Raw genomic sequence first — 14823 nt, forward strand, 5'->3', positions numbered from 1 at the left:
GTAAAAAAAAAAATAACAGCCGTGTTTCAATTTACAGTAACTTCACGTAAAAAAAACGTTACATTTCTGGAGACTGCGCTAACACTATTTTTTTTTTTTTTTTTTACCGTAAAATTTCCGGTTGTTGTTTTTACAGTGTTTTGCTGTAAGTGGAAAAAATATATATTTTTACGATAAATTGTGGCCAGTTTTTTATTTACAGCGTGTTACTGTAAATGAAAATCGGCACTACTGTTATTTTTTCGGTAAAATTTTGGCGATTAAGCTGTCAGGTTTTTTTTTTTACGGCAAAATCCACGTTTTTATTTCCCACTGAGAAAATGAAAGCTCTTTAAGATTGGTTCTTTAGCTCGCAGATCGCAAAAGTGTGTGTTTGAAATGAAATATTTTACGTGTGTGTGTGTTAGCGGCCCCGCCTCCACCCGCAGAGACAAGGACAGTGGATGACCGACAAGAGGGTTCACTCCATGTGGGAAAGTTATGAGCGGATTTTGCCGAAACCGTTCAGGAAATGTGGGACCACGTGGGACTCGGGACCGGCGACTTTCGGGAACAGAGTCCCGGTTCTTTATTGGGTTCTCCATGAAACCTGTTCCCGTTTTGGGCGTCTGGAAGGGATTACTGGTGTCACTTCCTGCGGGAGGGTTTTGGTCAGGTTCTGATCTGGGTCTGCAAGGAGCGACCTCCTCAGGTCCACGACTCAGGTCCTATAAATTAAGTGCTGACAAGGCATAAATACTGTACATGACTCTGAGCGGCGCTGGACTCGGTTCATGTGCGGCCTTCAACCTGATGACCACTGACCTCAGGTCCGCCTTCAGGTCCCACTGACCTCAGGTCCGCCTTCAGGTCCCACGCTCCTTCAGTAAAGGAGGACTTGAGAGTGCGGTGGGATGGCGAGAGGAGGTCACGCCCTCCACAGCAGGAGGTGGTTGGTGCTGTCGTCACGGCCCACGCTCTCGCCGCTGTTGTTGAGCCGGAAGTCCTCGTAGCCGTCGCCGCCCGATATCACCAGGTGGTCGCTTTTCGGGGGCGGGTGGGCGGAGGCGCGGCGGCGAGCCGAGTCGCGCCGCTGGAGGTTAGCGTCCACGCCGTGAGACGCTTTGCCTGTTTGGGACACACGCCAGATGAAACACTTTCATACTGCTCTTCTAACACTTCTTAACTCTTTCTAACACTTTGTAACACTTCTTAACACTTCCTGTTTCTAACACTTTGTAACACTTCCTAACAGTTTGTAACACCTCTTAACACTTCCTGTTTCTAACACTTTGTAACACTTCCTAACAGTTTGTAACACTTCTTAACACTTCCTGTTTCTAACACTTTGTAACACTTCCTAACAGTTTGTAACACTTCTTAACACTTCCTGTTTCTAACACTTTGTAACACTTCCTAACAGTTTGTAACACTTCTTAACACTTCCTGTTTCTAACACTTTGTAACACTTCCTAACAGTTTGTAACACCTCTTAACACTTCCTGTTTCTAACACTTTGTAACACTTCCTAACACTTCCTAACACCTCTTAACACTTCCTGTTTCTAACACTTCCTGGCTGTTTTTGTTTCTAACAGTTCCTAACACTTCGTAACACTTTTTAACAGTTCGTAACACTTCCTAACAGTTCGTAACACTTCCTGTTTCTAACAGTTCCTAACAGATTTTAACACTTTGTAACACTTCGTAACTGTTCCTAACAGTTTTTAACACTTCGTTGCTCTTCCTTAGTTTGTTTTAATAGTTCTTAACTGTTTCTAACACGTTGTAACACTTCCTAACAGTTCGTAACACCTCTTAACACTTTCTGTTTCTAACACTTTGTAACGCTTCTTAACAGTTCGTAACGCCTCGTAACACTTCGTAACACCTCTTAAGACTTTCTGTTTCTAACACTTTGTAACACTTCCTAACAGTTCGTAACGCCTCGTAACACTTCCTAACAGTTCGTAACACTTCCTGTTTCTAACAGTTCCTAAGACTTCTTAACACGTACCGGCTGCTTTTGTTTCTAACGGTTCCTAACACTTCGTAACACTTCCTAACAGTTCGTAACACTTGTTAACACTTCCTGTTTCGAACAGTTCTTAACCGATTTGAACAATTTGTAACACTTCCTAACTGTCCCTAACAGTTTTTAACACTTCGTTACACTTCCTTAGTTTTTTTAACAGTTCCTAACAGTTTTTAACACTTTGTAACATTTCCTAACTGTTCCTAACAATTTTTAACACTTTGTTACACTTCCTTACAGTTTTTTAGACAGTTCCTAACAACTTTTAACACTTCCTTACAAGTTTTTTTTACGGTTCGTAACAGTTTTTAACACTTTGTTAGATTTCCTTATAGAGTTTTTTTTAACAGTGCCGAACAGTTTTTAACAGTTTGTAACACTTTCTAACTGTTCCTAACAGTTTTTAACACTTCCTAACAATTTTAACACTTCCTAACAGTTTTTAACACTTCCTATCTGTTCCTAACAGCTTTTAACACTTCATTACAGTTTTAACAGTTCGTAACAGTTTTTAACACTTCGTTAGACTTCCTTAGAGTTTTTTTTAACAGTTCCTAACAGTTTGTAACACTTTCTAACTGTTCTTAACAGTTTTTAACACTTTGTTACTCTCCCTAACAGTTTTTTTAACACTTCCTAACAGTTTTTGACACTTCCTAACAGTTTGTAACACCTCTTAACACTTCCTGTTTCTAACACTTTGTAACACTTCCTAACACTTTTTAACAGTTCCTAACAGTTCGTAACACTTGCTAACGGTTCGTAACACTTCTTAACACTTCCTGTTTCTAACAGTTCCTAACAGATTTTAACACTTTGTAACAGTTCGTAACTGTTCCTAACAGCTTTTAACACTTCATTGCACTTCCTTAGTTTTTTTTAATAGTTCTTAACTGTTTCTAACACTTTGTAACACTTCCTAACAGTTTGTAACACCTCTTAACACTTCCTGTTTCTAACACTTTGTAACACTTCCTAACAGTTTGTAACACCTCTTAACACTTCCTGTTTCTAACACTTTGTAACACTTCCTAACAGTTCGTAACACCTCTTAACACTTCCTGTTTCTAACACTTTGTAACACTTCCTAACAGTTTGTAACACTTCTTAACACTTCCTGTTTCTAACACTTTGTAACATTTCCTGTTTGTAACACCTCTTAACACTTCCTGTTTCTAACACTTTGTAACACTTCCTAACAGTTTGTAACACCTCTTAACACTTCCTGTTTCTAACACTTTGTAACACTTCCTAACAGTTTGTAACACCTCTTAACACTTCCTGTTTCTAACACTTTGTAACACTTCCTAACAGTTTGTAACACCTCTTAACACTTCCTGTTTCTAACACTTTGTAACACTTCCTAACAGTTTGTAACACCTCTTAACACTTCCTGGTTCTAACACTTTGTAACACTTCCTAGCTGTTTGTAACACCTCTTAACACTTCCTGTTTCTAACACTTTGTAACACTTCCTAACAGTTTGTAACACCTCTTAACACTTCCTGTTTCTAACACTTTGTAACACTTCCTAACAGTTTGTAACACCTCTTAACACTTCCTGTTTCTAACACTTTGTAACACTTCCTAACACTTTTTAACAGTTCCTAACAGTTCGTAACACTTGCTAACGGTTCGTAACACTTCTTAACACTTCCTGTTTCTAACAGTTCCTAACAGATTTTAACACTTTGTAACACTTCCTAACTGTTCCTAAAAGTTTTTAACACTTCAATGCACTTCCTTAGTTTTTTTTAATAGTTCTTAACTGTTTCTAACACTTTGTAACACTTCCTAACAGTTTGTAACACCTCTTAACACTTCCTGTTTCTAACACTTTGTAACACTTCCTAACAGTTTGTAACACCTCTTAACACTTCCTGTTTCTAACCCTTTGTAACACTTCCTAACAGTTTGTAACACCTCTTAACACTTCCTGTTTCTAACACTTTGTAGCACTTCCTAACAGTTCGTAACACCTCTTAACACTTCCTGTTTCTAACACTTTGTAACACTTCCTAACTGTTTGTAACACCTTTTAACACTTCCTGTTTCTAACACTTTGTAACACTTCCTAACGGTTTGTAACACCTCTTAACACTTCCTGTTTCTAACACTTTGTAACACTTCCTAACGGTTTGTAACACCTCTTAACACTTCCTGTTTCTAACACTTTGTAACACTTCCTAACAGTTTGTAACACCTCTTAACACTTCCTGTTTCTAACACTTTGTAACACTTCCTAACAGTTTGTAACACCTCTTAACACTTCCTGTTTCTAACACTTTGTAACACTTCCTAACAGTTTGTAACACCTCTTAACACTTCCTGGTTCTAACACTTTGTAACACTTCCTAGCTGTTTGTAACACCTCTTAACACTTCCTGTTTCTAACACTTTGTAACACTTCCTAACAGTTTGTAACACCTCTTAACACTTCCTGTTTCTAACACTTTGTAACACTTCCTAACAGTTTGTAACACCTCTTAACACTTCCTGTTTCTAACACTTTGTAACACTTCCTAGCTGTTTGTAACACCTCTTAACACTTCCTGTTTCTAACACTTTGTAACACTTCCTAACTGTTCGTAACACCTCTTAACACTTCCTGGTTCTAACACTTTGTAACACTTCCTAACTGTTTGTAACACCTTTTAACACTTCCTGGTTCTAACACTTTGTAACACTTCCTAACAGTTCGTAACACCTCTTAACACTTCCTGGTTCTAACACTTTGTAACACTTCCTAACAGTTTGTAACACCTTTTAACACTTCCTGTTTCTAACACTTTGTAACACTTCCTAACAGTTTGTAACACCTCTTAACACTTCCTGTTTCTAACACTTTGTAGCACTTCCTAACAGTTCGTAACACCTCTTAACACTTCCTGTTTCTAACACTTTGTAACACTTCCTAACTGTTTGTAACACCTTTTAACACTTCCTGTTTCTAACACTTTGTAACACTTCCTAACGGTTTGTAACACCTCTTAACACTTCCTGTTTCTAACACTTTGTAACACTTCCTAACGGTTTGTAACACCTCTTAACACTTCCTGTTTCTAACACTTTGTAACACTTCCTAACAGTTTGTAACACCTCTTAACACTTCCTGTTTCTAACACTTTGTAACACTTCCTAACAGTTTGTAACACCTCTTAACACTTCCTGTTTCCAACACTTTGTAACACTTCCTAACAGTTTGTAACACCTCTTAACACTTCCTGTTTCTAACACTTTGTAACACTTCCTAACAGTTTGTAACACCTCTTAACACTTCCTGGTTCTAACACTTTGTAACACTTCCTAGCTGTTTGTAACACCTCTTAACACTTCCTGTTTCTAACACTTTGTAACACTTCCTAACAGTTTGTAACACCTCTTAACACTTCCTGTTTCTAACACTTTGTAACACTTCCTAACAGTTTGTAACACCTCTTAACACTTCCTGTTTCTAACACTTTGTAACACTTCCTAGCTGTTTGTAACACCTCTTAACACTTCCTGTTTCTAACACTTTGTAACACTTCCTAACTGTTCGTAACACCTCTTAACACTTCCTGGTTCTAACACTTTGTAACACTTCCTAACTGTTTGTAACACCTTTTAACACTTCCTGGTTCTAACACTTTGTAACACTTCCTAACAGTTCGTAACACCTCTTAACACTTCCTGGTTCTAACACTTTGTAACACTTCCTAACAGTTTGTAACACCTTTTAACACTTCCTGTTTCTAACACTTTGTAACACTTCCTAACACTTTTTAACAGTTCCTAACAGTTCGTAACACTTGCTAACGGTTCGTAACACTTCTTAACACTTCCTGTTTCTAACAGTTCCTAACAGATTTTAACACTTTGTAACACTTCGTAACTGTTCCTAAAAGTTTTTAACACTTCATTGCACTTCCTTAGTTTTTTTTTAATAGTTCTTAACTGTTTCTAACACTTTGTAACATTTCCTCACAGTTTGTAACACCTCTTAAGACTTTCTGTTTCTAACACTTTTTAACACTTCCTAACAGTTCGTAACACTTCTTAACACTTCCTGTTTCTAACACTTTGTAGCATTTCCTGTTTGTAACACCTCTTAACACTTCCTGTTTCTAACACTTTGTAACACTTCCTAACAGTTTGTAACACCTCTTAACACTTCCTGTTTCTAACACTTTGTAACACTTCCTAACAGTTTGTAACACCTCTTAACACTTCCTGTTTCTAACACTTTGTAACACTTCCTAACAGTTTGTAACACCTCTTAACACTTCCTAACTGTTCTCGTAACACCTCTTAACACTTCCTGTTTCCAACAGTTCCTAAGACTTCTTAACACTTCTTAACACTTCTTGGCTGTGTTTGTTTCTAACAGTTCCTAACAGATTTTAACACTTTGTAACACTTCGTAACTGTTCCTAAAAGTTTTTAACACTTCATTGCACTTCCTTAGTTTTTTTTTAATAGTTCTTAACTGTTTCTAACACTTTGTAACATTTCCTCACAGTTTGTAACACCTCTTAAGACTTTCTGTTTCTAACACTTTTTAACACTTCCTAACAGTTCGTAACACTTCTTAACACTTCCTGTTTCTAACACTTTGTAGCATTTCCTGTTTGTAACACCTCTTAACACTTCCTGTTTCTAACACTTTGTAACACTTCCTAACAGTTTGTAACACCTCTTAACACTTCCTGTTTCTAACACTTTGTAACACTTCCTAACAGTTTGTAACACCTCTTAACACTTCCTGTTTCTAACACTTTGTAACACTTCCTAACAGTTTGTAACACCTCTTAACACTTCCTAACTGTTCTCGTAACACCTCTTAACACTTCCTGTTTCCAACAGTTCCTAAGACTTCTTAACACTTCTTAACACTTCTTGGCTGTGTTTGTTTCTAACAGTTCCTAACAGATTTTAACAATTTGTAACACTTCCTAACTGTTCCTAACAGTTTTTAACACTTCGTTACACTTCCTTAGAGTTTTTTTTGACACTTCCTAACAGTTTTTAACACTTCGTAACTGTTCCTAATAGCTTTTAACACTTCCTTACAAGTTTTGTTTACGGTTCGCAACAGTTTTTAACACTTCGTTAAAGTTAAAAAGTTAAAGTACCAATGATTGTCACACACACACTAGGTGTGGCGAAATTATTCTCTGCATTTGACCCATCACCCTTGATCACCCCCTGGGAGGTGAGGGGAGCAGTGGGCAGCAGCAGTGGCCGCGCCCGGGAATCATTTTGGTGATTTAACCCCCAATTCCAACCCTTGATACTGAGTGCCAAGCAGGGAGGTAATGGGTCCCATTTTTATAGTCTTTGGTATGACTCGGCCGAGGTTTGAACTCACAACCTACCGATCTCAGGGCGGACACTCTAACCACTAGGCCACTGAGTAGATTCCCTTAGAGGTTTTTTTAACAGTTCCTAACAGTTTTTAACACTTCATAACTGTTCCTAACAGCTTTTAACACTTCCTTAGAGTTTTTTTAACAGTTCGTAACTGTTTTAACACTTCGTTAGACTTCCTCAGAGTTTTTAACAGTTCCTAACAGTTTTTAATAGTTTGTAACACTTTCAAACTGTTCCTAATAGTTTTTAACACTTTGTTACACTTCTTTACAGTTTTATTTAACAGTTCCTAACAGTTTTTAACACTTCCTAACAGTTTGTAACACTTCTTAACACTTCCTGTTTCTAACAGTTCCTAACAGATTTCAACACTTTGTAACACTTCCTTAGTTTTTTCTTAACAGTTCCTAACAGTTTTTTACACTTCGTAACTGTTCCTAACAGCTTTTAACACTTCCTTATAATTTTTTTTAACAGTTCGTAACAGTTTTTAACACTTCGTTAGACTTCCTTAAAGTTTTTTAACAGTTCCTAACAGTTTTTAACAATTTGTAACACTTTCTAACTGTTCCTAACAGTTTTTAACACTTTGTTACACTTCCTTACAGTTTTTTAACAGTTCCTAACAGTTTTTAACACTTCCTAACAGTTTTTAACACTTCGTAACTGTTCCTAACAGCTTTTAACATTACCTTACAGTTTTTTTTAACAGTTTCGTAACAGTTTTTAACACTTCGTTAGACTTCCTTACAGTTTTTTTTAACAATTTTTAACACTTCGTTAGACTTCCTTAGAGTTTTTTTTAACAGTTCCTAACAGTTTGTAACACTTTCTAACTGTTTTAACAGTTTTTAACACTTGGTTACTCTTCCTAACAGTTTTTTTAACACTTTCTAACAGTTTTTGACACTTCCTAACAGTTTTTTTTAACACTTCCTAACAGTTTTTGACACTTCCTAACAGTTTTTGACACTTCCTAACAGTTTTTAACACTTCGTAACTGTTCCTAACAGCTTTTAACAATTCCTTACAGTTTTTTTTAACAGTTCCTAACAGTTTGTAACACTTTCTAACTATTCTTAACAGTTTTTAACACCTTGTTACTCTTCCTAACAGTTTTTTTTAACACTTCCTAACAGTTTTTGACACTTCCTAACAGTTTTTAACACTTAGTAACTGTTCCTAACAGCTTTTAACACTTCCTTACAAGTTTTTTTTACGGTTCGTAACAATTTTTAACACTTTGTTAGATTTCAATAGAGTTTTTAACAGTTCCTAACAGTTTTTAACAGTTTGTAACACTTTCTAACTGTTCCTGACAGTTTTTAACACTTCGTTAGACTTCCTTAGAGTTTTTTTTAACAGTTCCTAACAGTTTGTAACACTTTCTAACTGTTTTAACAGTTTTTAACACTTTGTTACCCTTCCTAACAGTTTTTTTTTAACACTTCCTAACAGTTTTTGACACTTCCTAACAGTTTTTTTTAACACTTCCTAACAGTTTTTGACACTTCCTAACAGTTTTTAACACTTCGTAACTGTTCCTAACAGCTTTTAACAATTCCTTACAGTTTTTTTTAAACAGTTCGTAACAGTTTTTAACACTTAGTTAGACTTCCTTAGAGTTTTTTTTAACAGTTCCTAACAGTTTGTAACACTTTCTAACTGTTTTAACAGTTTTAAACACTTTGTTACTCTTCCTAACAGTTTTTTTTAACACTTCCTAACAGTTTTTGACACTTCCTAACAGTTTTTTTTAACACTTCCTAACAGTTTTTGACACTTCCTTACAGTTTTTAACACTTCGTAACTGTTCCTAACAGCTTTTAACAATTCCTTACAGTTTTTTTTAACAGTTCGTAACAGTTTTTAACACTTAGTTAGACTTCCTTAGAGTTTTTTTTTAACAGTTTAACAGTTTTAACACGTTCTAACTGTTCCTAACCGTTTTTAACACTTTGTTACACTTCCTAACAGTTTTTGACACTTCCTAACAGTTTTTAACACTTTTTAACTGTTCCTAACAGCTTTTAACACTTCCTTACAGTTTTTTTTAACAGTTCTTAACACTTCGTTAGTCTTCCTTACAGTTTTTAACAGTTCCTAACAGTTTTTAACACTTTGTCACACTTCCTTACAGTTTTTTTTAACAGTTCCTAACAGTTTTTACCACTTGGTAACACTTCTTAACAGTTTCTAACAGTTTTTAGCACTTTGTAACAGTTTCTAACAGTTTCTAACACTTCGTAACAGTTCCTAACCGTTCGTAATACTTCCTAACACTTTATAACAGTTCCTAACAGTTTTTAACATTTCGTAACATTTTTGCGGCCACCACTTCGTGTAAAAGTCGTACGTCGTCGGCAGCCAAGAGGAGCTTTTGTGATCTCTAACCTACTTTAAGGTTTGATTTTCATTTTTACACCAAGTCAAATATTATGAGAATGGAATCGTCGCCCCGAGAATCGGAATGTGAGCGTCCTCAAGATTCTCATTATCTTAAAATCAGCATCGTAACTTCTTCTCTGTTGTTCTCTGGGGCACTGCTGCATCTCTCCGGGTCACTGGTGTGCGTGAGTGACAGGAAGAAAAGCTCGGGGGAAAGTAGTAACCAGGTAACTTGCCAGGCTAAACCTTTAGAGGTCGCAACCTATCCTATTTGTTTTCTTCCAAAACTGTACCTGTGGAGTCCGACACCGGAGGCGGGAACGTCATTCCGGAACCTTCCGGCAGCTCGATAGAGGTCAGGAATCGAACGTGGCCCGTGTGTCCGTGTGCGGAGCCCATGGGAAGCGGGGGGCCTTTCAGCGCACAAGCTGCCGTCCCAGACGTGACTGCTGGTATCGCCAGGGTGAGGACCACACCTGGGGGGGGAAACACACTTTCAGGTCTTTCCCTTTTTGTGTGCGTTCTAAATAGTAAACAACTGTTAGTAAGAGGCGGCTAACAATGCAGGCATTATGGCTGGATCTATTACGCCAATAGAGCGCTCTAAAAAAAAAAAAACAACAACATTGCTGTCGTGACCTTCATATTTAACAATAACGACATTGGTGGAGCTAACGCCGAGGAACTACTTTTCTGGCGTAGTGCTACATCACACTGCTCCTCTGAGCCAGGTTTTTTTTTTTACCATTTCCTAACAGTTTTTAACACTCCCTAACTGTTCTTAACAGACTTCAACACTTTGTAACACTTCCTTACAGTTTTTAACACTTTCTAACTGTTCCTAACAGTTTTTAACACTTTGTTACACTTCCTTACAATTTTTTTAACAGTTCCTAACAGCTTTTAACACTTCCTAACAGTTTTTAACACTTCGTAACTGTTCCTAACAGCTTTTAACACTTCCTTACAGTTTTTTTTAACACTTCGTAACAGTTCCTAACAGCTTTTAACACTTCCTTACAGTTTTTTTTAACACTTCCTAACAGCTTTTAACACTTCCTTACAGTTTTTTTAACAGTTCCTAACAGCTTTTAACACTTCCTTACAGTTTTTTTAACACTTCCTAACAGCTTTTAACACTTCCTTACAGTTTTTTTAACAGTTCCTAACAGTTTTTAACACCTCGTAACTGTTCCTAACAGCTTTTAACACTTCCTTACAGTTTTTGTTAACAGTTTTTAACACTTCCTAACTGTTCCTAACAGTTTTAACACTTTGTAACACTTCCTAACTGTTCCTAACAGTTTTTAACACTTTGTTACACTTCCTTACCATTTTTTTAACAGTTCCTAACAGTTTTTACCACTTCCTTACAGTTTTTAACACTTTCTAACTGTTCCTAGCAGATTTTAACACTTTGTGACACTTCCTTACAGTTTTTAACACTTTCTAACTGTTCCTAACAGTTTTTAACACTTTGTTACACTTCCTTACAATTTTTTTAACAGTTCCTAACAGTTTTTAACACTTCCTAACAGTTTTTAACACTTCGTAACTGTTCCTAACAGATTTTAACTCTTCCTTACAGTTTTTTTTAACACTTCCTTACAGTTTTTTTTAACAGTTCCTAACAGTTTTTAACACCTACCAACAGTTTTTAACACCTACCAACAGTTTTTAACACTTCGTAACTGTTCCTAACAGTTTTTAACACTTCCTTAGTTTTTTTAACAGTTCCTAACAGTTTTTAACACCTCCTAACAGTTCTTAACACTTCGTAACTGTCCCTAACAGCTTTTAACACTTCCTTACAGTTTTTGTTAACAGTTTTTAACACTTCCTAACAGTTCCTAACAGTTTTTACCACTTCCTAACTGTTCCTAACATATTTTAACACTTTGTAACACTTCCTTACAGTTTGTAACACTTTCTAACTGTTCCTAACAATTTTTTTTAACAGTTCCTAACAGTTTTTAACACTTCCTAACAGTTTTTAACACTTCGTAACTGTTCCTAACAGCTTTTAACACTTCCTTAGTTTTTTTAACAGTTCCTAACAGTTTTTAACACCTCCTAACAGTTTTTAACACTTCGTAACTGTTCCTAACAGCTTTTAACACTTCCTTACAGTTTTTGTAACAGTTCGTAACAGTTTTTAACACTTCCTAACATATTTTAACACTTTGTAACACTTCCTAACTGTTCCTAACAGTTTTTAACACTTTGTTACACTTCCTTAGGTTTTTTTTTAACACTCCCTAACAGTTTTTAACACTTCCTTACAGTTTTTAACACTTCGTAACACTTCCTAACAGCTTTTAACACTTCCTTACAGTTTTCTTAACAGTTCGTAACCGTTTTTAACAGTTCCTAACAGCTTTTAACACTTCCTTACAGTTTTTTTAACAGTTCGTAACCGTTTTTAACAGTTCCTAACAGATTTTAACACTTTGTAACACTTCCTAACTGTTCCTAACAGTTTTTAACCCTTTCTAACAGTTCCTAACAGTTTTTAACACTTTCTAACTGTTCCTAACAATTTTTTTTAACAGTTCCTAACAGTTTTTAACACTTCCTAACAGTTTTTAACACTTTGTAACTGTTCCTAACAGCTTTTAACACTTCCTTAGTTTTTTTAACAGTTCCTAACAGTTTTTAACACCTCCTAACAGTTTTTAACACTTCGTAACCGTTTTTAACAGTTCCTAACAGATTTTAACACTTTGTAACACTTCCTAACTGTTCCTAACAGTTTTTAACACTTTGTTACACTTCCTTAGCTTTTTTTAAACACTTCCTAACAGTTTTTAAGACTTCCTTACAGTTTTTTTTAACAGTTCGCAACCGTTTTAACAGTTCCTAACAGCTATTGACACTTCCTTACAGTTTTTTTTAACAGTTCGTAACCGTTTTTAACAGTTCCTAACAGATTTTAACACTTTGTAACACTTCCTAACAGTTCCTACCAGTTTTTAACACTTTGTTACACTTCCTCCCAGTTTTTGTTAACAGTTCGTAACAGTTTTTAACACTTCCTAACAGTTGTTAACACTTCCTTACAGTTTTTAACACTTTGTAACCGTTTTTAACACTTCCTAACAGATTTGAAAACTTTGTAACACTTCCTAACTGTTCCTAACAGTTTTTAACACTTTGTTACACTTCCTTTGTTTTTTTTCACACTTCCTAACCGTTTTTAACACTTCCTTACAGTTTTTAACACTTCCTAACTGTTCCTAACAGCTTTTAACACTTCCTTACAGTTTTTTTAACAGTTCGTAACCGTTTTTAACAGTTCCTAACAGATTTTAACACTTCCTAACTGTTCCTAACAGGTTTTAACACTTTGTTACACTTCTTTAGTTTTTTTTTTAACACTTCCTAACACTTTGTTACACTTCCTTCCAGTTTTTGTTAACAGTTCGTAACAGTTTTTAACACTTCCTAACTGTTCCTAACAGTTTTTAACAGTTTGTTACACTTCCTTTGTTTTTTTAACACTTCCTAACAGTTTTTAACACTTCCTTATAGTTTTTAACACTTAATAACAGTTTGTAACCGTTTTTAACACTTCCTAACAGATTTGAACACTTTGTAACACTTCCTAACAGTTTTTAACACTTTGTTACACTTCCTTTTTTTTTTTTAACACTTCCTAACAGTTTTTAACACTTCCTTACATTTTTTAACACTTCGTAACACTTCCTAACAGTTTTTAACACTTCCTTACAGTTGTTAACACTTCGTAACTGTTCCTAACAGCTTTTAACACTTCCTGACAGTTTTTTTTTAACAGTTTGTAACAGTTTTTAACACTTTGTAACACTTCCTAACTGTTCCTAACAGTTTTTAACACTTTGTTACACTTACTTACAGTTTTTTTTAACAGTTTTTAACACTTTGTAACACTTCCTAACTGTTCCTAACAGTTTTTAACACTTTGTTACACTTACTTACAGTTTTTTTTAACACTTTTTAACACTTTTTGGGGGGGAGAATATTGCCTATTTTGTGTTTTTGACATGAAAAAATATAAAAAGTGAAGTTTTATTGACATTATGTGTCGATGGCGATACACATTGATGTATTTCACCGTCCAGCCGTAGCTGAGGCAGGATTTCAAGTGGAACATCAACGTTTGCCAGGGATCAAACGCCGAGCTTTACCTGCGCTGGTTCCGATCCACAGGAGATCTTTGCAGGCCAGCAGTGCTGTGATTCTCAGGCAGGCCGCCTTGTGCTGCCTGATGATGGCGTCTGCACCTGCGTGAGGAGGAGGAGGAGGACGAAGAGCAGGACAGAGGTGAAGGGCGGCGCCCGATGAGACGGACCTGCGACGGCGTCTTACCCGCCAGCATCTTGTGGACGGCAGGCGCCACGTCCACCTCCGCCAGGCTCTCCCGCGTCTGGGCGTGGTACAGCCTCACATGGGCGCTGCCCTGCAGGGCCAACCACACCCCCTGCCCGTACGCCACCATGCACGTCACGCAGCGGCTGCTGTCCGCCCCCACCTGCAGGCAGTGCTGGGACAGAGACGACATCTGCAATCAAGTCTTCTCCACATCACTGGCCAGCTTTATGTCATCGCCTGAATTGGCAGAATCTTTTTCAGAAGAGACTTTTTAAAAGCCTTGCACAAACTTGTGATTTTATGAATTTGTTAGTAATGTTTTCAGTGTTTCTTGTGAAGCTCACCTCATAAAACACAGGATTTCAACAAAAAAGGGGAAAAGAAATACTGCATTGACGTTGTACTGCTTTTATCCCGCACAGACTTCAAAGTAGACAGTAGATGGCAGTAAAAGCACATACTCAGTACTGTACTGTTTACATTCATTATATCTACTGGAATGTTAGTAACTAGAAATTGACATTTCAGTAGAAATTGCGAGTTAATTTTTAAAGTTTCATCTCAATACCAACTTTTATTTTCTAGTTTTTAAATCGGCTTGAGTCATGTGGTCCTCTGTGTCTTTTATTGTTTATTCTATTTTATTCATTTGTTTTTACTTATTTTGGTGTATTTAATTATCATCTTTTTCATTATTTTTATTCGTTTTTTTTTTAATTG

General features: G+C 36.4%; 1 protein-coding gene across 1 annotated transcript in view; it reads right to left on the reverse strand.

Annotated features, from left to right (window-relative positions):
- LOC133572820 (rho guanine nucleotide exchange factor 17-like) overlaps window positions 1–14823 on the reverse strand; it is a 158221-nt gene that overhangs the window by 42 nt on the left and 143356 nt on the right. The window contains exons 21-24 of the mRNA XM_061925848.1: window positions 14101–14275; window positions 13920–14015; window positions 10047–10229; window positions 1–1107 (exon numbers count right to left, since the gene is read on the reverse strand). The exon at window positions 1–1107 is cut by the window's left edge and continues 42 nt beyond it. Coding sequence (XP_061781832.1) covers window positions 908–1107; window positions 10047–10229; window positions 13920–14015; window positions 14101–14275 — 654 coding nt within the window. The 3' untranslated portion in view covers window positions 1–907. The remainder of the gene's footprint in view (window positions 1108–10046; window positions 10230–13919; window positions 14016–14100; window positions 14276–14823) is intronic.

The sequence above is a fragment of the Nerophis lumbriciformis genome, linkage group LG30 (assembly GCF_033978685.3).
Source record: "Nerophis lumbriciformis linkage group LG30, RoL_Nlum_v2.1, whole genome shotgun sequence".
Classification (NCBI taxonomy): domain Eukaryota; kingdom Metazoa; phylum Chordata; class Actinopteri; order Syngnathiformes; family Syngnathidae; genus Nerophis; species Nerophis lumbriciformis.